This window comes from Indicator indicator, chromosome 10 (genome assembly GCF_027791375.1).
Source record: "Indicator indicator isolate 239-I01 chromosome 10, UM_Iind_1.1, whole genome shotgun sequence".
NCBI lineage: Eukaryota > Metazoa > Chordata > Aves > Piciformes > Indicatoridae > Indicator > Indicator indicator.
In genome coordinates, this window is record NC_072019.1 from 27,144,838 (window position 1) to 27,169,334 (window position 24,497).

Below are 24,497 nucleotides of genomic sequence, written 5' to 3' on the forward strand. Positions count from 1 at the left end.
GTAAGCAGCAGCATCCTCAATTAGATCAGGTTGCTCAGAGCCCTTTGGAGCCTCACTTTGAATATCTTCAGGGATAAGGGCCCAGCCACATCCCTGGACAACCAGTTCCAGTGTTCCACTACCCTCATGGTGCAGAACTGGTTCCTAACATCCAATTTAGATCTACTCTTCTCTAGTTTGAAGCCATTGCCTCTCATCCTATCACTGCAGGCCTGTGTAAGCAGTCTCTCTCCATCCTTCTTGCAGGCCCCCTGCAGGTACTTGAAGGTTGCTATTAGATCTCCCCAGAGCATCTCTTCTCCAGGCTGATCCCCAGAATTGCCCATGCCAGGGTGACAGGAGCTGAGCCCTTCACCTGCATTTGGGTTGTTCTGCTGCAGCAAGCAGCAGTACAAATTTGGAAGGAGGAGGGTATAAAGCACTGGGTTTTCTGAGCTAGACAACATTGGCTGCCTTTTCCTATCTGTATTCTGCTGTTGGGTATAAATTATTTAGCTAAACAGCTCTGACTAGTTTAGTGTGCTGGTAATTTTTTTTTTCCATTTAAGAAAGACAAAATCCCTTTCAGTTTGCAAGTGAAACAAATGTCTGGACAGTTTTCACCCAGAGCCAAAGCTGCTCCGTCTCCACTTGGTAGATCTCAGAGATAATGCACGAGTTCTTTGCTTTTGCTCTTCACATCAGGGAATCTTCATAAATCAGCCTGGCTTTGCACACACACCTTAACACCAGGCTGGCTTTCATGGCATCTTCAGTGTCACTGAACACTGTGATGGTGGCCTTTCCCCTGCTGCTGTCACTAATCCTCACTGCCTCTAGGTGCACTCGCTCCTTTACCTTGCTGTCAGACTTGGTTAGCAAAACACTAGTGATCCAATTACCCTGTGTAACCAGCTACCCCACAGACCCAAGCATAAGTATAGATGATAGTGGGTTGGGTTTGGAACAGACATTGGGAGGGAACACCAGGCTCCTATCTCCTGTCTTGGGACTCTCACAGCATTTGAGACATTGTGCTGCCTTGTCCTGTGTCTCCTTTGCTCATTTTCACTCAGGATATAGCAATTAGTCTTGTATTTATGATTCTTTCCTGTTGGGTACTCAATCAAATAGAGGGAAGGGGAAAGGGAAGGAGGAAGAGGGAAAGGAAAGGTGGGAGAGGGAGGGGAAAAAATCCATGGGGTGTGGTATGAAATGACCAGATAATGACACCATCTTTGGAATAGGTCTTTTTAATACATTGGCTGTTACAAAAATAAATGCAACATGGTCTCACAGGGTTCCTTTTTTTCTGTTAATTTATTAAATACTTCTGAGTGAACCCATGTTAAAGCCCATTTACAAAGCTTTTGCTAAAGTTCCTGGAACAGCTGTTGACATTTGCTGGGAATGTTGTTTAGATCTGGGCAATTTCTGGTAGTTTAGAAAAAGGCTGGCAAAGACAAGACAGGATGTCAGGAAATGGACTCTGATGGAGTCTTGCAGACATGGTTTGTGTGTAGAAATCAGGCTGCAGAGATGAGTTTGGATGAGGTGGATGCTGTGCAGCTCCTCCAGGTTTAGCACCAGCTGATAAGCAGCAAATTATAAATGATTGCACTTCTGCTGCTGCGCTCTGGTTTCAGGGGATGCCTAAAAAGCTGCTGCTGTTCCAAGTCAGAGCAATTAGAAGTTGTCCCTGGTTTCAGGGTGCAACAGAAAGGTGCTGAGCTGAGAGGCAGATCAACCTTCTGATTCACTGAAGCCATCATGCCACAAGCAGATGAGATGAAGAGATGTCTCCTGATACGACCCATGTAACCACCTGCTCTGAGATCCCACTGAAAAGTCGGAGATTTTGGTCACATTTTTCTTGCACATTTTTTCTTTCACATTTTTACATGTTAGAATCCTGGAGCCAGCTAGAAGTGATCGTTGCCCTATACTTGGCACTGGTGGGGCCACACATCAAATACTGGGTTCTGGTTTTGGCCCCTCACTCCAAGCAAGTTGTTGAGGTGCTGGTGTGGGTACAAGGAAAGGCAGTGAAGCTGGTGAAGGGTCTGGAGAACAGGTCTGGTGAGGAGCAGCTGAGGGAACTGGGGTTGTTGAGCCTGCAGAAACAGAGGTTGAGGGGAGACCTTCTGGCTCTCTGCAGTTCCCTGAGAGGAGAGGTGCTGTATCATCTGTCAATCATTATAGCCCAGTGCTTTGAATTTTCTTCTGCAGTCCTCACTGAACGGTCACTGGGACTTTGCAGGGAGCAGGCAGTGGCAGATGTGGGAGCTGGGTAAGGGACAGCACCCAGAGCCCAAAATCTGTGCTGTGATTAGCAGCTCCTGGGAGCTGGGGTGGGTGGTTTTCACCTGCTGTCTGCTTACCTCTCCAGCTCAGCAAAGAATTTGCACAAGTGATTAAGTCCATCCCCTGTCAGCAATGCCTACAGCTTAGCTTGGCTTCCATTCCTTAGGATTTAAGCTCTTCCATAAATTTTAACACTTTAATTGCTGAATCAGGCCTGATTTACCTCCTGCTTGAGCCAAAGGACCCATCTTTCTGCTCTGGGTGGAACTGGGTCAGGACCATGAAGCAGATAGACATTTGAGCAGTAATGCTGCGATTCACTTAAGGAAAGTATGTGAGGTATGCAAAATGTGAGTGATGTAGAAGGAATCAGAGATCTCAGCCTTGATCCCAAGAAACTGATAGCTGTGTTTGAAAGCCAGCAGCCAAAGCGGCTGCCAGTTGGCAGCAGGAGGTGGGGAATGTGTTTAGGCTGTGTAGAAACTCCATGTGCTGTTGTGGGCTCCATGTCAAGCTCTGGCTCTGCATTTGGATGAAATGTCTGGTGAGCAGAGGGTGTTCAGTGGAAGGTGGTTTTAGATGGAGAGCTGGTGGCCACCCCCAAGAATGCTGTATTATGGGGAGTGGTTGCTCAGAGAGTCTCTCTGGCAGAGCTGCAGCTCCAGCAGCAGCAGTGTTGTCTCCAGGGCTGTCCTGGATATTGCTGGCTACAGTTGCCCTTTAAGGACCACAGAGATGCCCAGGGAAGCCCTCAATACTAAATGTAAATACTCCATCCTGAGTCATCTCATAGAGAAGAGCTGCAAGAGTGAGGGGAAGAGATCAGAGGCAAAAGGGGGCTTTGTGACCCTGGGGATGACAAAGGTGATACAGAAATGAAGCCAGGGAGTGAGATGTGGCCATTTCTTGAGCATAAGCCAACAACTTCACCACAAAGATATGTTACCAGCCCATGATCAGGACTCCTGTTGGGGGAGCTGCTGTTTAGAGCTCCTGGTAGGTGTCAGGAGTAATAGATGAACCTCACAGCTCAGTACTTCCCTTCTTTATCACCATGTCCCACAGAGCAGCTCTGGGAGCAGAGAACAGGGGACCTCATCCTTTCTGTCATACTCTGATGCACCTGTTCCTTTTATTTTGTGTAACCTTCTGCCCCATTGAGTCACAGAGTTGTTTCAGTTGGAAAAGATCTTTAAGATCATCAAGTCCAGCCATTCTCTAACTCTACCAAGGCTGGTGCTAAACCATGTCCCTCAGCACCACATCTCTGCCTCTTTGAAATACCTCCACATATGGGGATTCAACCTTCTCTCTGGGCAGCCTCTTCCAGTATTTAATAACTCTTCCAGAGAGAAGTTTCTTCTTATATTCAACCTAAACCTCCCCTGGAGTAACTTGAGACCCTTTCCACTCATCATATCACTTGTTACCAGGGAAAAGAGTCCAACCCCCACCTGGCTCCAACCAAACAATTCAAAATAGAGACTGCTCCATCTGAGCTACTAATATCACTTTTTACCTCTGTCATGCAGCCCTGGGGTGGTGGGAGCCAGGCTTTTCTCTCTACTCTAATCTTCACCTTCTGAGATTATCTCCAAAATCTTGCTCCTCAGGGCATTTCCATCCAGGTAAATTGGTGTCCCTGCTCACTCCAATGAGTGAGGTGCATCTGTTGTGGTTAAATCTCCTTTAGTTCAAAGGTGAGCCTCAGAGTGAGGTGAGTTTGCTTTGTTGATATGTTAATCCCATTCCTCCTACCTTTCTCTTCTCTATCTAGTTCTGTCCTTAAATTGCACTGCTTGGTGGCCTTCAAGAGCAGGTACTGTAAGATGTAGTCCCCGAGTTAAATGCTATAATAAATTCTAATAAGAAATTAATAAGAACTTCTATATTGTTGGGGAATTTATTGATTAGAAGATGGAGAGTTGACCTCCAGGTAGTTGTTGTGGGTATTCAGCTCAGGTTTCAGCTGCCTTCAGTTTTGTCTTTTCTTCATAGAATCATAGAGTGGTTTGAGTTGGAAGCAACCTTTAGAGGTCATCTAGTCCAACCTCCCCTGCAGTCAGCAGAGACATCTGCAACTAGACCAGGTTGCTCAGAGCCCCGGACAACCTGACCTGGAATGGTTTCAGGGATGGAGCATTCACCACCTTTCTGGGCAGCTTGGGCCAGTGTCTCACTGTTCTCGGTGTCAAAACTTTCCTCCTTCTGTCTAGTCTAAACTCTTTGAGTTCAGACCATGACCCCTTGTCCTGTCACAACTGGCCCTGCTCAAATGTCTGTCCCCAGCTTTCTGATCAGTCCCTTTAAGCACTGAAAGGCCACCAGGAGGTCTCCCATGAGCTTTCTCTTCTCCAGGATGACAACGCTAACTCTTTCAGCCTTCACAGCAGAGGCCTTTCAGCCCTCTTCAAGAACCAGCAGAGTAAAAATATTTTCAGCACAGCTGATTCTGTGCAGCAACACATGGATGTGGTTGTGTCTCTACCTCTCAGAGTATCTTTGTTGGCTGAGTACTATCCATTATCTGAGGCATCTCAGCCTACCATCACTCAAGTTAGTGAAGAGTTTAATTGGCAGTTTAAAGGTTGTGCTTTTGCAATCCAATTTTCAGTGTACTTGGGAACATCTCGGGACCCTTGTCCAAGGCAGCCTGGCCCCCTGCCCCTTGATTTCTCAACTGATGTGAGATGTCTGTGGAAAGAGGTTTCCATCTCCACCATGCCTCTTTCCCACCCTCTTGTCTTCACAGTCATAAATTACTGCCATTAATTCATGGTGTCTAGCTGGCAAACAATGCTGTGCGAATGCAGGGATGAAGCTCTGGAGCTGGTAGATCAGGAGGGCCGGGAGATGTTTGGGATGTCCTGGAAGGCAAGCCTGGCCCTTCTTCCCACTAATCCCATTAGCTCACCCTGGCTGCTGTGACCAGGCAGGGGAGCCAGGCTGCAGGCTGGCCCTTGCTCTAAGCCATGCACACAATGAATGGGGGACTTCAAAGAGGCTAAATGTGATTTGCATTTCCAAGCTCTCACAGCCAAGGTCTTCAGGAGGGGATGAAAGTGTCTTTTGTTAAACTTAATGGCAGAGTTGATTAAAAAAGCTCTGATTTTTCCCTATTAAGGCATAGTCTGGTTCCACTGTTAGGCTTTTGGCATCTGGGGGAGGATGAATTCTGCCAGAAAAAAAAAAAAAAGGCACACAAAGAAAGTAACCTGTTGCCTACCCACCTGTCATCATACTTAGGGATACTCTAATATAATTTTTCCTACTTTGAGAGCCAGATTTTGAGACCTTGTTGAAGATATCCCTGCTTATTGCAGGGAGGCTGGACTAGATGACCTTTAAAGGTCCCTTCCAGCCCAACCCAGTCTGTGATTCTATGATACAGTAGCTGGCTCATGTGAGTACCAGCATGAATAACAAAGAAATTGTCAACCAGTTTTCATTAGGCATCTCCCTTGGCAGAGCCAAGGTGTCTGTCATAGCAGAAAATGGGTCCCAAATGTCTCCAACTGCACCCTCAAAGCAAGAAAGTCAAAGGGCTGGTTCGTGCAGTTGGGTGGATGCTTCAGTGTCACATATGCAAACCCCTCCTCAAAACAGCCATAAAACCATGGCTGCACTTAGTTCTTGATTATCTGTGCAAAATAATCAGTGAATGCTCTGGTCTTCAGAGGTTCGGAAATATCCTCTTTTGCTTTATTTGAAGAATATTAGCAAATAATTTCCCATCTGGATTTATGTATTGGATGTCTCCTATGTTGCATTAAACAAAGCACCTAATGAAAGAAATCTGCCTGCTTCACTCTTGTCTTAGCCTGGGTTCTGTTTTAGCAGTAAGTGTTACCATGCTCAGGGGAGATGGATGAAATGTTTTCTATTTCAGGGGTAGCAGTGTTTTGGTTTAGGGGTATCAGTGGGGTTATTTTCAGGGGTAGCAGTGTTTCGGTTTAGGGGTGTCAGTGGGGTTTATTTCAGGGGTAGCAGTGTTTTGGTTTAGGGGTGTCAGTGGGGTTTATTTCAGGGGTAGCAGTGTTTTGGTTTAGGGGTATCAGTGGGGTTTCTTTCAGGGGTAGCAGTGTTTTGGTTTAGGGGTGTCAGTGGGGTTTATTTCAGGGGTGGCAGTGTTTTGGTTTAGGGGTATCAGTGGGGTTTATTTCAGGGGTGGCAGTGTTTTGGTTTAGGGGTATCAGTGGGGTTTATTTCAGGGGTGGCAGTGTTTTGGTTTAGGGGTATCAGTGGGGTTTATTTCAGGGGTGGCAGTGTTTTGGTTTAGGGGTATCAGTGGGGTTTATTTCAGGGGTGGCAGTGTTTTGGTTTAGGGGTGTCAGTGGGGTTTATTTCAGGGGTGGCAGTGTTTTGGTTTAGGGGTGTCAGTGGGGTTTATTTCAGGGGTGGCAGTGTTTTGGTTTAGGGGTGTCAGTGGGGTTTATTTCAGGGGTAGCAGTGTTTTGGTTTAGGGGTATCAGTGGGGTTTATTTCAGGGGTGGCAGTGTTTTGGTTTAGGGGTGTCAGTGGGGTTTATTTCAGGGGTAGCAGTGTTTTGGTTTAGGGGTGTCAGTGGGGTTTATTTCAGGGGTGGCAGTGTTTTGGTTTAGGGGTGTCAGTGGGGTTTATTTCAGGGGTGGCAGTGTTTTGGTTTAGGGGTATCAGTGGGGTTTCTTTCAGGGGTAGCAGTGTTTTGGTTTAGGGGTATCAGTGGGGTTTATTTCAGGGGTAGCTGTGTTTTGGTTTAGGGGGGTCTGTGGGGTTTATTTCAGGGGTAGCAGTGTTTTGGTTTAGGGGTATCAGTGGGGTTTATTTCAGGGGTGGCAGTGTTTTGGTTTAGGGGTATCAGTGGGGTTTCTTTCAGGGGTAGCAGTGTTTTGGTTTAGGGGTATCAGTGGGGTTTATTTCAGGGATGGCAGTGTTTTGGTTTAGGGGTATCAGTGGGGTTTATTTCAGGGGTAGCAGTGTTTTGGTTTAGGGGTATCAGTGGGGTTTATTTCAGGGGTAGCAGTGGTTTGATTGAGAGGAGTGGTTTGATTTTCTATATACGCTTCTAGCATGACTCTTCCTGCTATATTTATCAATATTAACTACAAACTTGGTTCAAAAATAGAAAGCAGCACATTATCTGCTTTAAATAAACATAACTGTGTTTTTTCAAACAGCTTCTATTTTCTTTTCTAATCAAGGCTGGATATAGTCCTAAATTTAGCCTTTCCCCTCGCACAAAAAAAAATCATTTTGCACCACCTTCATGCATATTCTGGCTGACCTGAAATGCCACAGATTTGTTTCTATCAGGCAGCTGACATTTATTTAATAAATAAATATTCAATGTATTGTTGACTATTGATAAATAAATATTGTTGGTCTTGGTGAATATCTATCTGACAAATATTCAAGGTGTTGGTGAATTATTTAAACAATAAATATTCACAGTCTTGTTGAATATAAGGATATGTGGCACCAAAAACTACCTGTGGAAAGTGTGGGAATCTTTTTGGGGTTAAAATCCCCCAGGGTACAAAGCCCATGGCATGCCCCCTGTGCTACCTAAAGACCACATAATCCCTTATCACAGGCTCTTAATGGAGGGGCAGGCAGCCTGCGGGCTCCTGCACTGCCTCATCGTCACCCAGAACGAATCGCCCAGTGCGAGCCCAGCGCAGTAAGCCCCTCAGATTGGCCTCCCAGTATACAAATGCCAGCTCCCTGGAGTGATGTTTTGTTGTCAAGTTGCATGTGAAACCTTTCACCCTTTTGTGTTTTATGATTTGTTTCAGTGATGAGTATGAAGAGGATGGGTTTTGCCAGCCTTACCGGGGCATCGCCTGCGCACGCTTTATTGGCAACCGAACCATTTATATGGAATCCTTGCATATGCAGGGTGAAATTGAAAATCAGATTACAGGTGGGCAAAGAACACACTTCTTCTCCCCTACAAAGCTGTCTTTTCCCCAAAAGTTTTATAAACTGCAGCATTATTTTTATTTGCTTTTTGTCCCCTCTTGCTGTGAGTTTCCCACCACAGAGCTTCTGCGTTGTTGGACACCAGTGGAGGGATTCATCTGAAGAGTGAGAATCTGAGCAGCCTTCAGTTCTCCCAAAAGAACTGAAAAATTATTTTCTAAGGAAGAGAAGCAATGTATTTACAGCTTCTGGAAAACCTCATAGCCAGGCTACTTTGTGTCGCTTTTATCCAAGCAGATTTTAAACCTAAAGGAGAGCAGACTTGGTTGATTTTTACATGGTTGAGATCATACCTGTTGCACTAAAGATGTCCCTGCGCACTGCAGGGGTGTTGGACTAGGTGACCTTTAAAGGTCCCTTCCAACCCATACCAGTCTGTGATTCTATGATTTAGGTGCTGGATAAATAATGCAGCAGATAGTGGTTTCCCCTTAAATTTAGTAATGCTGTGCTGATGGAGATGTCGCATTCAGACTCAGAAATATCATGAAACTTCTCTGGGTTTTCCTAACCATGGTCAGGCCCTACTCACAGTAATGGTCTTCTCTATATTCAGGTTTTATCTTGCTGTCAGAATTTTTCTTCCCCTTAAGTCGTGTTTCCTTTGTCTCCAAATACTTTCAGGATTGCAAAAACGGCTTTTTCACTGCTCACAGGAAGGGCCACTGGCAAAAAAAAAATTGTAATCTTACACCATTTTCTTTGAAAAGTCGTTTGGGACAATATGAAAACTGTCACCTTCCACACAGCGACTGCTGCTGTCATCCTGCAGCCTGCAGGAGCTTTGGTTTAACCTGTTGGCCAAAAGGCATCCAAATATTTTTGCAAATCATTATAAATTATTTTGGGGGAAGAAAAAACAAAATAGTATAATTAGCTTTGGGGCTTTGCTAACATGCTTAACATTAATCCCATGTTGAAAACCAGATATATTGTCTTTGTCAGCAAAGCACTTAGTGCTCTGTATTTGTGGAAGGTTTGTTCATCACCTGAATATCTCAAAACAATAGCTGCAGTAGGAAGTGAGGGTTGTACTGGGAAGGCAAGAGCACAGGACTGCAATTCCCAGTGGGTTAAGCAAAATCTTTGTGTGTATTTTACAGCTGCCTTCACTATGATTGGCACTTCCAGCCATTTGTCAGATAAATGCTCCCAGTTCGCTATCCCTTCACTGTGCCATTACGCCTTCCCCTACTGCGATGAGACCTCCTCAGCTCCCAAGCCACGAGACCTGTGCCGTGATGAATGTGAAATTCTGGAAAATGTCCTGTGTCAGACTGAGTATATTTTTGCAAGATCTAATCCCATGATTCTCATGAGATTAAAGCTGCCCAACTGTGAAGATCTTCCCCAGCCTGACAGCCCTGAAGCCATCAATTGTATCCGGATTGGGATTCCGATGGCAGATCCCATAAATAAAAGTAAGTGAAAAACTGTCTGCAAAAAAATACTGCTGGGAAAGGGGTGGCTGGAAAGGCTTTTGCAGCAGAGGTGGAGCTGGTGCTGGGCTTTGAAAGCTCTCAGATACCATGTCCTCAAATTACCCCATTCTCACACTTCTCTGCTAGTCCACAGTGGGTAGAAATTCATAAATGCTTCTCCATTTTTTTTTCATTAGGTGCCTCTGGGCTCACTCTGAATGCTGTCTGTTGGTTTCAGAGTCATGTTATAAACCTAATTACAGTTTCCTCCTTCTCCTTGTCTAGCAATAGCCTTACTGCACCAGCACAGATGTTTTTTCAAGGCCACCATGGACATCCAGCAAAGTAGCTGCCCAACTGTGCCAGAAAGTACATTCAGAGTAAACAAGAGTTAGGCTCAACCTACCCATTTCTCTACCATTTCCACAGAAGTCCAAATGAATCATGGTATGATCATAAAATCATGGAATGGTTTGGGTTGAAGGGACCTTTAAAGGTCATCTAGCCCAACCCCCCTGCAGTCAGCAGGGACATGTACAACTAGAGCAGGTTGCTGAGAGCCCCATCCAACATGACCTGCAGTGGTTCCAGCGATGTGGCATCTACCACTTCTCTGGGCAACCTCAGCCAGTTGTCTCACCACCCTCAATATAGAGTAGGAGACAATGACAGTGTAAGCATTTAAATACTGAAGAGCTTCAAACTTCCAAGCTTCCCAGTCCTCCCAAGCAGCCCAATGTGCTTCAACAAGGCCATAAGTGCAGTATATCAAGTACTGGAATGGGCTGGAATGCACCAAGGAGGTGGTGCAGTCACCATCCCTGAAGGGGTTCAAGAAATGTGTGGGCATGGCACTTTGGGACATGGTTTAACAGCCATGGTGGTTTCAGGTTGATGGTTGAAGTCAATGATCTTAGAGGTCCTTTCCAAACCAAACAATTCTCTGATTCAATGATAGGGATGTGGGGCAGGAGGAACATTCATAGGGGCTGGGTTCCTGGCTGCCCCTGCCTAACGCAGCCTAATTTTAGGCATTGGCTGTGTTTGCTCTTTGATCAGGCTGGGCTGCAGCCTGCTCACAGCTCTTCTACATCTGAGTAGTCAAATATAAACCATGGCTCCCACAAATTCTCCACCTTCATATGAAAATAATGGCTGTGATTCAGGTTCCCACTGTCGTTGTTACTCCTTTTGTGTATCTTATATTAAAAATGCTTGGCATAAGCTGTTTTCATTACAGAAGCATAAGCTTTAAATCCTCCCAGGAATGTGAATGCAAAGCAGGCCCTGCCTTACAGCCACAGCAAATTGGGACCCCGTGCTCCCAAACTGGGTTTCCCAGCCCCGGGCCAGCAGCAGCACGCCAAGGCCAGAGGGATGCCGGCAGCTCTCCCCGTCTGGGTGCTGCAGCTTTCTGCCAGCCACTGCTTTGGGTTGTTACTGTGTTGTCTTTTTTACAGATCACAAATGCTACAACAGCACCGGCGTCGATTACCGGGGCACGGTGAGCGTGACCAGGTCGGGGCGGCAGTGCCAGCCCTGGAACTCGCAGTACCCTCACATCCACACCTTCACTGCCATCAGGTACCCCGAGCTCAACGGGGGCCACTCCTACTGCCGCAACCCAGGCAACCAGAAGGATGCCCCATGGTGCTTCACCTTGGATGAGAACTTTAAGTCTGAGCTCTGTGACGTCCCAGCATGTGGTAATTACTGACCTGGTTTATGTTTTGTTGTACAACAAGAAGGGGAATGATTTGGTGATGTCCCTACAGCCATTGTGAAACAGGAGCTGTGCCAAGTGTCTTTTTGAAATCCCTGAAAGGGATACACTTCGAGGAGACCTTTGAGCACTTACTGTCCATGCAGCTGGAAAAGAGGTGGTGGGAAAGTATTCTGAGGAATCACAGAAGCTCAGCATGGTGGGGTTTGGAAGGGACCTCTGGAGATCATCCAATCCAATCCCCCTGCTAAAGTAGGGGCACCCACAGCAGCTTGCCCAGCATCACAATGGCCAGGTGGTTTTGGAATCTCTCCAGAGGAGACTCCACAGCCTCTCTGGACAGCCTGCTCCAGTGCTCTGGCACCCTCAAAGTAAGGAAGTTTTTCCTTAAGTTCAAGTGAAACCTCCCAGGTTCTAGTTCGTGTCTGTTGCTGTCCTGTCACTGGCACCACTGAGAAGAGCCCAGCCCCATCCTCATGACTTCCACCCTTTAGGTATTTATATGCATTTCTGAGATCTCCTTGTAGTCTCTACTCCCTCTCAGGAATATTTGAGCCCTCACCAGCAGGTGATGAAGGAGCAGCAAGTTGCCAACCCAAGCATCCCACACTTCCCAAGTTGCCTTCATGATAAACACAAGTCTCCAGTCTATGTTAAATCAGATCAGGTCACTGTTGAAGCTGACTCACAAAATGGTTGTAGAATGTTCTCCATTTTGCTTGGTTTATTAAGAAGCATTTTAATAAATGCAAGCCCTGCTTAACAGAGCTCAGTCCTTCGCTAGAGCTAGAGATGGATCTTGCCAGCTCCTCTTAGCTGCACTTCAAGTTTGTGTTTACAGAACAGCTCTGGCTGCATTTCTGGGTTTGCAAATGAACAAAAATGGAAATTCAGCTCTCATTTCATTCTGCTTCTCTGAGAGCCTGGGGGAAGTGGATGGAAGACCTGAACAAATGGTTCCTAGTTGTTTTATCTGCATTTAGAAATAACAACATTGATAGCATGCCAAGAGAGAAAAAGGGGGGAAAAAAGATCTATTTGCATGGACATGCCAGAAGTGCACCCAAAAGTGTTCTGGAAATTCACAGTACAAAGTTTCACCCAGCATTCTATGTTGCCTATAAGTTGTCACAGTAATATTACCTTTCCCCTTGGAAAGGAGGAACCTTTGCTGTTCCCATTGGATAGCCAGAACCAAATTGAATTATTTCTGGTTATGGTTATGAATATTCCTGCGGTGAGACATGTTCTGAGCTCGCTCCAAAGTCTTTCTCAATTAAGGGAAAGATGGGAATCGATGCCAAAATGGGATCTAAATTATGTTCTTGCTGAAGGAGTAGATCAGGGGGAAGGCAGACAGTCTGGGGCTGTATCATGTGCATCTCAAACTCTCTCTAGCATTCAGAGACACTTTTTAGAGTCCTGTCTCTCTTTTGCTATTATTTCAGTACATTTAACTTCAGTTATTTTTCGTGCTAATTAGGCACAGTGATTGGCTGACTGCACAAGAGCAGTTCAGTCCATGTACACTGTTCGGAAGATCTTTTTCAGCCCTTCAGTACAGAAATCTGGAGCTAAGTAGCAGTTAGCAGGACTCCCTTTAGCGTGCTGTCAGCTTTTGGCTCCTCAGCTCAGGAGCTTCTCGCACAGATGCGTGTGCTGGTCCCATAAGGAGACGTAGCTCAGCCCCAGGGGGTTTGGTCAGCTCTGTTTGGACAAGGTCAGGGGTCTCAGCATGTCAGAGAATCATAGAATCATTTCAGTTGGAAAAGACCTCCGAGATCATTGAGTCTAACTGTTAACCCAACATCACCATGGCCATTAAACTATATCCTGCAGTGCCATGTCTACACATGGAACATCCCTGTGAATGATGACCCCACTGCCTCCCTGAACAGCCTGTTCCAATGCCTGACCACTCTCTCAGTAAAGAAATTTTTCCTGCTATCCAACCTAAACCTCCCCTGGTGCAACATGAGGCCATTTCCTTATATTCTAACATTTGCTCCTTTGGAGAAGAGACCAACCCCCATCTGCCTCTAACTTCCTTTAGGGTTGTTGTAGAGGGTGAGAAAGTTTCCCCTCAGCCTCCTTTTCTCCAGGCTGAACAACCTCAGTTCCCTCAGCTGCTCCTCACCAGACCTGTTCTCCAGACCCTTCAGCTTTGTTTCCCTTCTCTGGACCCACTCCAGCATCTCAATGTCATTCTTGTAGTGAGGGCCCAAAAACTGAACCAAATGTTGGAGGTGTCCACCAGCAGAGCTGCTGCTGAGCTTTCTGTCCCTGCTATATGACCTTTCAGCTATGTGCATTTTGTGTTTTGCACAATATCTGGGTAACTGGGTAATTAAGAGTCGATAGTTGGTGGGGGTGGGGGGTTGCTGTTTGCCCCTTTTAGATGGGTTCTGAGATCCCAGGCCTGGCTCAGTCTTTTGATCTGAAATAACTGAAAGCAGGACGCTTTTGGATGTGTTGCAAAAGTCTCTGGTTTGAAGGTTTCACTAGATAATAAGTGAGATAGGCTGGCTGGCTGGCTGGCTGGCTTGCAGAATTCCTGACAAGGCTTTTAATTACCTCTCACCACTGCCTTAAATGGTACTTGCTGTCCAACTGGGTTATGTGGCATTATTATTCGAAGTACAAATAGAGCTGTATCAGGTGAGTGGTAATTTAATTGTTAAATGCTAATCTGCATATTAAAACCCAAATCCCATGTGGGACTTGCATTCTGCTGCTTTTGCACTGGCTGAAAGAACCATTTCAGGCACATTTTAATCAGTATTGTGCCTTCTGCGTCACCAGGACCTGCCTAGATGGGAAATGGATTTAATTAGGATGGCTCCCAAGAAACCTATTAACCTAATGAGGCTTCACAGCAGGGGTTCCTACTTAATAAGAATAATAATTCCCTTTGACTGGAATAGCTCAGGTGATGAACTAGTGCCCAGGTCTCTGTCTGCCTCGTGCTGCTGCTTTCTTGTTCTTTCTTCAACTGTATCTTTCAGTTGTCTCCCAAGCTGCAATAGATTTGGTTCATAGAAGTTTGTCAAGCTGAATGTAGGAAGATGTGAAAAACAGAGTCATTTGAGCATGAGGATTAGAAAAGACAAACATTAGAAGGTTTTGAGGGCCAAGACACTGATTGCTAGAGAGCAGCAGCTCACAAAGGAAGCCCACAGTGGGTCCATGCTGTAGAGATGGATGTTCACTGAAGGCAAGTTGAGGGCACACAACAATGACCTGTCTGCTGGGCACAGGAAGACTGCAGTGGGGATGGTGCTTCGGTGCTCTCTTGTTTCCCAAAGGCCACAGAAACATTTGGGCTATCTCCCCTCTCAATTTAAAAACACAACAGCCAAGAACAGCCAAGAAAGGAGTCTGATGCGGGGAACAGGACAGAGTGAGCCTGTAAGAGGAGAGGGGTTATGCAAAGTGACATCCAGAATCATTTGAACTTTGCCTCTGTCACAATTTGAGTCAAACCCAAGCTTCAGATCAAGTTCATGTTTAATTAAGTCCATAAAAGATATCTGTGTGGGCTGCTAAGCACTTCTACAAATCCAGCCTGGAAAACACAGACAAACAAACTGAAGTGACCCTGTAGGAAAAAGAAAACATTCCCTGGTCTGCCAGAATCTGTTAGGCCTGATGCTGCTGCAGATGCTCACCATCTCCCACAGAAACAACCAGGGTACGGCACCAGTCCTGCAGCTCAAGGTGATCCCCAAAGTTTCTGGGGTGCCCTATAGTTAGAGTGTTAATCCATGTGCACTCATACCCTGAACTCCATGAATGCTGCTGAGAGATGCCAGAGCAAAGCAGGCTTCAGTGTCCCTGTGCTCAGAGCAGCCCAGCTGGAAGGTTTGTCCTTGTCAACACAAGTGGGTGCTGCATGAACACCGGGATGTGAGCTCCAGCCTGAGGCCTCTCCTTTCTCCTACTGCCCCTTCCTCTGAGCAACATGTACTGGCACACATGCCCTGTGAAACCAGAGCCAGGTGGAGGGGGTGGGTGGCTGATGTCCCAGCTGTGCCTTGCTGAGTACTGGTAGAAAGTTTCATGTTCCTAAAATGAATTGCTCACTCTTGAGCTGTGAAGAGAGCTGTGCAGGGAGCAAATATTGCAGCTAACATTTACACTACGTTCAGCAGTCTGCCTTTCCAACTCCTTCTGGATCCTCCTTTTTTATCCATGCCCTAGCTTTCCTGTCAGCTGCCATTGCTGTGTCCTTTGTGCCAGCATTTGCCACCCTGCTCAGATGACACATCGTTAGTGAATATTTGGTACAGAGTTGGTTTTCCCATTAATCCTATTAAGACCAAGTCCTCAGTATGTGTTTTCTTTTAACCATTTTGGTTGGGAAAGACCTTTAAGATCATTGAGTCCAACCATTCCCTAACGCTACCAAGTCTAGTGCTAAACCCTCAGCACCACATCTCTGCCTCTTTTCAACACCTCCGTGGATGGGGATTTAGCCACCTTTGTTGGGAGCCCATTCCAGTGTTCAGTAATTAGGATTATGCTACATTTTTTGTTCTGTGTTCAGACTTTTTGAATCCCTTTCCTAACTTCCTGGGGTGAAATCCAGGGCTGTTCTCTCTGTTTCTTACCGTTTTCTTGTGTTTCTCCCCATTTCCCAGGCGTTCTCTGTTTCTTCAGCTCTAGAGTCCCTAACTGTCCTGCTCTCTAATCCATCCTTCACCTAAAACTAACTAGAGAGGAAGTTTTCAGTTGCACATGGTGTTTGTTCCAGTGCCCTGGGTGGCCAGTGCTAGGAGATGTTGAGAACAGGAGACTGGAAATAAATAGGGGCATAAAACTACCCTTTTTAATGGCTCCCTACATTTCTGTTGGATTCAGGAAACCAAAACCTAGTGTACATATGAAAATACGGAGGCCATGATCTCACCAGAGCCTTTCATCCATAAGATACTTCAGAAGCCAACTTTTCTGTGGACCTGTGTCAGATAATTTCTTCCTTGCACCCCCAGCAATAATACCTCAAGATATGCAGCTATTTGATAGAATCATGAAAGGCTCGAGTTGACCTTACAGTTCATCTGCTTCCAACTCCACTGCCGTGGGCAGAGACACCTTCCATAAGTAGGTTTGAACTGACATGCTACAGGGAAGCTGTTCCTGGCCATTCTGTGCTCTTACAGAACTGATAGTCAACAAACTTAATTGCTCTGTTAATATGAAGGAAATACAGCAGCCTTCAAGGGGGATTGCAGTAGCATTGCCTGGATAGTTTGTTCTTCCTAAAGCTTCTAGTTGATTCAAGGATGTATTCAACTGTGGGATACTTCATTCATTGTTCTGTTTTGGTTTTTGTTTTGTTTAACCAGATTATAAGGATTCCAAGGAAAAGAACAAAATGGAAATCCTGTATATCCTGGTGCCAAGTGTCACTATTCCCCTGGCCATAGCCTTGCTCTTCTTCTTCATCTGCATCTGTCGCAACAATCAGAAGTCATCCTCCCCTCCTGTTCAGAGACAGCCTAAACATGTGAGAGGACAGAATGTGGAGATGTCAATGCTCAATGCCTATAAACCAAAGGTAACCTCTCACTTCTACTTCCACACTTGCTGGCTGTCAAGGCAGGGAGTGAAATGCCTTGATCATCTCAGTGCTGAAATGTGGAGCTGATTTCCAATTTGTAATTTCTGATGTAATTTTTGTTAAGGACTTCAAGAATCATAGAATTGTTCTGCTTGGGAAAGACCTTTAAGATCATCAAGTCCAACCATTCCCTAACTCTACCAAGCCTGGTGCTAAACCATGTCCCTCAGCACCACATCGCTGTGTCTTCTAAACACCTCTAGGGATGGGGATTCAGCCACTTCCCTGGGGGGCATGTTGCAGTGGTTGAGAACCCTACATCTCCTCAGCAGCAGCACAGCAAGTGTGCTGGACCTGTGGAGGTAATTCTGTGTGTCCATGTATCTGGATAAATAGGTGCTGGAAGATTTTTGGAATAAAGAAAGCATAAGTTGCTTCATTTAAGTTGGAAAGTGGTGCAGACAAAGATGTGATTCAGCATTTTCTCAAGAGAATTTTTCCTGGATTTGCTGTATCCATATGTCATCTTTCACTCAGCTGAAATGACTCTGGAAAGATTTGTTCCCTGTTTTTCCAGGCTTAACCCATTCTCTCCGTTAAATAAAGAGAAATTACCAAAACAGAGCCTTGACAATCTGCCTGCAGTCCTGGCCAGCACAGCTGATGCACAGCAGCTCTTGTCACTGGTGGTGTTTTCCTTCACTGTAGTCCCAGGTTCATGAAGCATTTTGTAAAATCATTTAAGATTTAAGCATGATTAACCTTGAGCTCCTTGTTTATTGGCAGGGCAGTGATTTCCAAACCCACATGGATCACTCATTTCAGGGCTGCAAGTGCCTTCTGCCACCTACAGACAGAATAAAGCCCTGAGTGTTTGCCTTGGTTTCCACAGTTCCCTTCAACAGCCTGATGGAGATTGTTCTTTTGAGGCATTTCAGAGTGAAAATCAATCTCTATAATACAGGCTGGGGGATGATGAGATTGAGAGCAGCCTGGGAGAAAAGGACTTAGGGGTACTGGTGGGTGAGAAGACATGAGCCAGCAATGTGCACTTGCAGCCCAAAAGGCAAACAGCATCCTGGACTGCAGCAAAAGCAGCATGGCCAGCAGATAGAGAATGATTCTGCCACTCTGCTCTGCTCTGGTGAGACCTCACCTGCAGCTCTGGAGAAGAGAAGGCTCCGGCAAGACCTTGTACCAGCATTTCAATATCTGAAGGGGACCTACAGGAAGGCTGAGGAAGGACTATTTAGAAGGGCCTGTGGTGATAAAAGGGGCAATAGTTTGAAACTGGAGCAGGAGAGATTTAGGCTGGACATTAGGAGGAAGTTCTTTACAATGAGGGTGGTGAAACGCTGGAGCAGGTTGGGCAGAGATGTGGTTGAGGCCCTATCACTAGAGACATTCAAGATCAGGCTTGATGTGGCCCTGGACAGCCTAATCTAGTTGGAATTGTCCCTGCTGACTGCAGGGGGGTTGGACAAGATGACCTTTAAGGGTCCCTTCTGACCCAATGCTATCTGTAATTAGAATAGAAATGGTGTAGACTGTAGGATCTGAAACAGTCAGGCACGCCTTTGAGTAAGCTGTTCATAGAATCATTGCATGGTTTGGGTTGGAAGGCACCTTAAAGATCATCTTAATTCCATCTAGTTACTTTTGTTAGAAAATGACATAACAAAGCAAATCCAGATTCTGATTTTATTGAGTTTCAGCAGTGTTAATTCCAACTGTGAAGTACTGCTGGATATTGAGATGTTCTCTCAGCAGAGCTGATTACTGGGCAGTAATTACTGGACAAAGGTTACACTTGTGCTTCAGGAGCTGCGTTCTCCATCTCTGAATAAACCCTGGAGTAGTTTTCTTCTTAAGTTCAGTAAAGCAGTGAGGGGTTGCTGCTGGTATTTGCTCTGAATTATCAAGTTTATGGATCTATAGTTTTCTGATATATTTAGGGGGCTTATATATCTAGTTTTTCAGAGAGTGTCTCTTCTGTGAGGCCAGGCTGGAAGAGTTTGAGTTGTTTGGCCTGAAGAAGAGAAGACTCCAGGGAGACCTTCTGGTGGCTTTTCAGGACTTAAAGGGGGCAATCAGAAAGCTGAACAGGGCCTGTTGTGGCAGGACAAGAAGTGAAGGTTTGAACTAAAAGAGGGAGATTTAAATTGAAGAGAAGGAAGAAATTTTTTTACACTGAGGATGGTGAGACCCTGGCCCAGGTTGCCTAGACAGGTGATAGATACTCCATCCCTGGAACTATTAAAGGTTTGGGGCTCTGAGAGGCATTGGAACAGGCTGCCCAGGGAGGTGGTAGAGTCACCATCCCTGGAGGTGTTCAAAAACACATAGCCTTGGCACTTTGGGATGTGGTTTAGTGGACATGGTGGTGTTGGGTTGGTGGTTGGACTTGATGATTACAGAATCACAGAATGCACTAGGTTGGAAGGGACATTTCAAGGTCATCTAATCCTACACCCCCCTGCAGTAAGCAGGGACATCTTTAACTAGGTGAGGTTGCATAGAGCCCCATCAAGCCTGACCTTGAATCTTTCCAGGAATGGGGCTTCCACCACCTCCCTGAGCAACCTGTTCCAGTGTTCCACCACCCTCCTTGTAAAGGACTTCTTCCTAATGTCCAGTCTAAATCTTGGAGGTCTTTTCCAACCCTACTGATTTTGTGATTCTATTCTGAGCTGGGAATGTCAGCATCACTTCAATGAGGTCACAATTTCCACTTATTGATGCCTTGTGCCGACAATGCAGGAGAGCATTGTGCCCAGAAATGTTTACAAATATAAAGCAGAGTTTCCTTTTTATGTCCAAAGTCATACACTGCAAAAAGCTTTCCATCTTATGGAGGCTGATTCTGTGTCTTCCCCCTGGGCAGCCCAGAATTTCCTGTCTCCAATGTTTTGTTTGCTTTTCAAACAACATTTGACAGGAAAGGAAGTAGAATCCTAGTTTTAAATACTATCATAGAGTCATAGAATTGTTTGGGTTGGAAAAGCCCTCTAAGATCATCCCAACACCACCATGGCCATAAAACAATGTCCCCAGGTGCCATGTCCACACATTTCTTGAACACCTCCACGACCTTCCTGAGCAACCTGTTCCAATTCCTGCCCACTCTTTCCAGTATTAATGTCAGCTTTGGGCATGAAGAGGCTGAAGCTGCAGCTGAGGTGGGTGCGTGTTTGCTCATCCAAAAGCACCTTTCAGTTTTAAGAGGTTTTAATTGCTTTCCCCAAAATCTAATAAACTAGAAGCTGGTCTTGTCATTCACCTAATGGAAGGAGCTGATAAAGAGATAGGAGTGGTGGGCTTCACTCCTGGGGCTCTCCCTTTGTCCTGGGTTTACTTTGGCGTGCTGCCTGATCTGTATTTTACACTTCTTTACATCTCGTGGGCCGCTGTATGACAAATACTTGTCAAACAAAACCCCAGCAGATTTATAACCCCTTCTCTTGAAATGAGCCCTTTCCTGCCAAAACTTTATGACTTCATTTTCTTTCATAGTTTTCCACTCCGTTGGTTCAAACAGAGGAACCCAACCTCAGGTCAGACAGAGGTCATTCCACTTTCATTACTAAAATATAATTTACCATATGCCAGACCTAAACAAGTTTTAGCCTAAAGGATTTGTGTAATATAAACCATCTGCTCCATCAACAATATAGCTAATTTCCTGCCATCACCCTACAGTCTACTGCCTGCCTGCTTAAATGGCTTTATTATTATTATTGTTATTATTATTTTTAATGTGGTATTTGTCTAGGAGTCGTAAGTGGTCAATACAATTAGAATTAATTTACTCCAAAATGTCGTTTTTTGATGACTGTTTTTGGTTGTCACTTCTTTTCCTCTGTTGTCACTCCAAAGCTGTATTATTTCAGGAATGCAGATGTTGATGTTTACACTAATTTACAAAAGATAGATCCCAAACTCATTAGCCTTAAATTACTACCTATGGCTATCCTGAGGAGCTTAAATGAGGGGGTCAGTGTAGGTGTAATAAGCTCATGTGGAAATTAATGTTTGAAAATAATGCAACTTATTTATGGCCTAAGAGTGAAAAACAGTTAGACTTAAAGATCTTAAAGGTCTCTTCCAGCCAAAACTATTCTGTGATGAGAAGAGGAGGTTACAACTCCCTGAAAGGAGATTGGAGTGAGGAGGATGTTGGTCTCTTCTCCCATGTAAATAGTGGTAGGACGAGAGGAAATGGCCTCATTACAAGGGAGGTTTAGGTTGGATATTAGGAAAAATTTCTTTCCTGCAAGAGTGGTCAGGCACTGGAACAGGCTGCCCAGGGAGTCCCATCCCTGGAGGTGTTCAAGAACAGCGTGTACATGGCAGTTTGAACATGGTTTAGTGGCCATGGTAGTGCGGGGTTAACAGTTGGACTCGATCTTAGAGCTCTATCTCTTCCAACCCAAACAATTGTATGATGCTGTGATTCTATGATTTATATGAAACCAAGATAATAACAGAGCTTTAAAATAGTTTACCTTCCTTCTTTGACCATTGTCTCATTTTTCCTACTGACTGTATAGCAGCCTCCCAGTACCTGAAGGGGGCCTCCACAAGAAACCTGGAGAGGGACTTTTATTTAAAAGGGCTTGTTGAGGTGGGATGAGGAGTAATGGCTTTAAGGTGGAAGAGGGGAGATTTAGACTAGAGAATAGGAAGAAATTCTTTACAGTGAGGGTGGTGAGAAACTGGAACAGGTTGCCCAGGGAGGTCATGTTCAAAGCCAGGTTGGATGAGGCCTTGAGCAACCTGATCTATTGGGAGGTGTCCCTGCCCATGGCAAGGGGGTTGGAACTAGATGATCTTTAAGATGCCCTTCCATCCCAAACCATTCTATGATTCTGTGTTTCAGGACAGAACACTCACTCAAGTGTGAGCAGAAATAGTCTCTACCATACACTGAAGGGTTAACAGCAAAGTCAAGAAAGAACCATCTATAAGGACATAGGGGTTTTTAGTAAAAAAAATTTCTGCTAAGACTTTAGGCCCTGGCCCAGAAAACACTTCAGCATGTCCTTGCTTAAAGTATGTGAATTGCCTCAATTCCTGAAATTAGTCAGATTCAATTTTGAGTCTATAAATGCTCAAGCCCAATGTGCTGAAATGCTGGTGCTTCCTGCATGTATTTAGCTCTAACACTTACTACTTGCGTCTGACCTTGTGCAGAATTACTTTCTACTTGCAAAAAGTAATTCTGCACTTCATTTGGGAGCTTGAAGCACAGGGATTAGGCAGCACTCAGCCCAGAGCTTTGCTGATGCTGGTATCCTGGTGTGCCTGGCCTGGGGCTGATGCCATTTCACGAGTGTCTGCGTCTCTGGGCTGAACAGAAACGTTGCCAAGTGTGTCTGCATCCCAGGGATTGCTGGGTCAGTCTGCTTGGCTTTCAGACATCACAGAATCACAAAGTGGTAGAGGTTGGAAGGGGCCTCTGGAGATTATTCAGGCCAAACCACCTGCTAAAGCAGGGGCACCCACAGCAGCTTGCCCAGGATCACAATGTCCAGGCAGGTTTGGAATCTCTCCAGAGAAGGAGCCTCCGCAAACTCTTTGGGCAACCTTCTCCAGGGCTCCAGCACCCTCACACCAAAGAATTTTCTCCTCCTGTTCAGGTGGAACTTCCTGGGTTCCGGTTTGTACCCATTGCCCTTTGTTCTGTCCCTGGGCACCACTGAGAAGAGTCTGGCCCCATCCTCTTGCCCCCCACCGTTTAGTTCTTGCTGATCATTGAGAAGATCCTCTCTCAGGCTGCTCTTCTCTAGGCTAAACATACCCAGGTCTCTCAGCCTGGGTGAAAAAGATCTTTTACTAAAAAACCTGTTTTCAGTCCTGTTTTTTTCACGTTGTTGTTGTGTCTTTACCAGAGCAAGGCAAAGGAGCTACCTCTGTCTGCCGTTCGTTTCATGGAAGAACTGGGTGAATGTGCTTTCGGCAAGATCTACAAAGGCCATCTCTACCTTCCAGGCATGGATCACGCTCAGCTCGTGGCTATCAAGACACTAAAAGACTTTAACAACCCCCAGCAGTGGGCAGAGTTCCAGCAGGAAGCATCTCTCATGGCTGAGCTCCATCACCCTAACATTGTTTGCCTCTTAGGTGTAGTGACCCAGGAGCAGCCTGTCTGCATGCTTTTTGAGTACATGAACCAAGGAGACCTCCATGAGTTCCTCATTATGAGATCACCCCATTCAGATGTCGGATGCAGCAGTGATGAGGATGGGACTGTAAAATCCAGCCTGGACCACGGGGATTTCCTGCATATTGCCGTGCAGATCGCAGCAGGCATGGAGTACTTGTCCAGCCATTTCTTTGTCCATAAAGACCTCGCCGCTCGGAACATTTTAATTGGAGAGCAACTTCATGTGAAAATCTCAGACCTTGGACTCTCAAGAGAGATCTACTCTGCCGATTACTACAGAGTCCAGAACAAGTCCCTCTTGCCAATCCGCTGGATGCCACCCGAGGCCATCATGTACGGCAAGTTCTCTTCTGATTCGGATATTTGGTCATTTGGAGTAGTTCTGTGGGAAATATTCAGCTTTGGACTCCAACCTTATTATGGCTTTAGTAACCAAGAAGTCATAGAGATGATCAGGAAAAGACAACTGCTGCCCTGCTCTGAAGACTGTCCTCCCAGAATGTATAGCCTGATGACAGAGTGCTGGCATGATCTGCCATCCCGGAGGCCACGATTTAAGGAAATCCATGCCAGGCTGCGCTCCTGGGAGGGTCTTTCAAGTCACACAAGTTCTACTACCCCTTCCGGTGGGAATGCCACCACTCAAACGACTTCCCTCAGTGCGAGCCCAGTGAGCAACCTCAGTAACCCCAGATACCCCAACTACATGTTTCCAGCACAAGGTATACCACAAGGCCAGATCGCCAGCTTTATCGGGCCACCCATACCTCAAAACCAGCGGTACATCCCCATCAATGGGTACCCCATTCCGCCAGGATACGCTGCCTTCCCAGCTGCCCACTATCAACCTCAAGGTCCGCCTCGGGTCATCCAGCACTGTCCTCCTCCAAAGAGTCGTTCTCCTAGCAGTGCCAGTGGATCAACCAGCACAGGTCATGTCACTAGTTTGCCATCTTCAGGATCCAACCAGGAAGCAAATATTCCTTTGCTATCTCATATGGCAATTCCTAGTCATCCAGCAGGAATTGGTATTACAGTTTTTGGAAACAAAACTCAAAAACCATACAAAATTGACTCGAAGCAGTCTTCCCTACTAGGAGACTCCAGCATCCATGGACCCAACGACTCCATGATTTCCGCTGAATTGTAAATAAGCGAGGTCTTTGTAAATATAACTATTTACAACATGAACTAGGAAGGGGGAGGAGGAAAGATTTCTATTCAAATATTTTATTAAAGAATCCTTCTGGTTGTTTAACAGACACTGCAGCCAAGTATCTTCTGTGAAGTTTCACTGCTTACCAGGATGGGCAGACTCAACCAGGCAGAGATCGTTGTGGTAGGAATACTCCACGTCATCAATGGATGCCTTTGTTCAAG

The 24,497-nt window shown here is 45.7% G+C and overlaps 1 protein-coding gene across 1 annotated transcript in view; it reads left to right on the forward strand.

The window, feature by feature from the left end:
* Window positions 1-24,267, forward strand: part of ROR1 (receptor tyrosine kinase like orphan receptor 1) — a 216,289-nt gene extending 192,022 nt beyond the window's left edge. Inside the window, exons 5-9 of the mRNA XM_054384153.1 lie at window positions 8,058-8,185; window positions 9,348-9,665; window positions 11,126-11,371; window positions 16,737-16,948; window positions 22,843-24,267. Coding sequence (XP_054240128.1) covers window positions 8,058-8,185; window positions 9,348-9,665; window positions 11,126-11,371; window positions 16,737-16,948; window positions 22,843-24,267 — 2,329 coding nt within the window. The remainder of the gene's footprint in view (window positions 1-8,057; window positions 8,186-9,347; window positions 9,666-11,125; window positions 11,372-16,736; window positions 16,949-22,842) is intronic.
* Window positions 24,268-24,497: the final 230 nt, after the last annotated feature.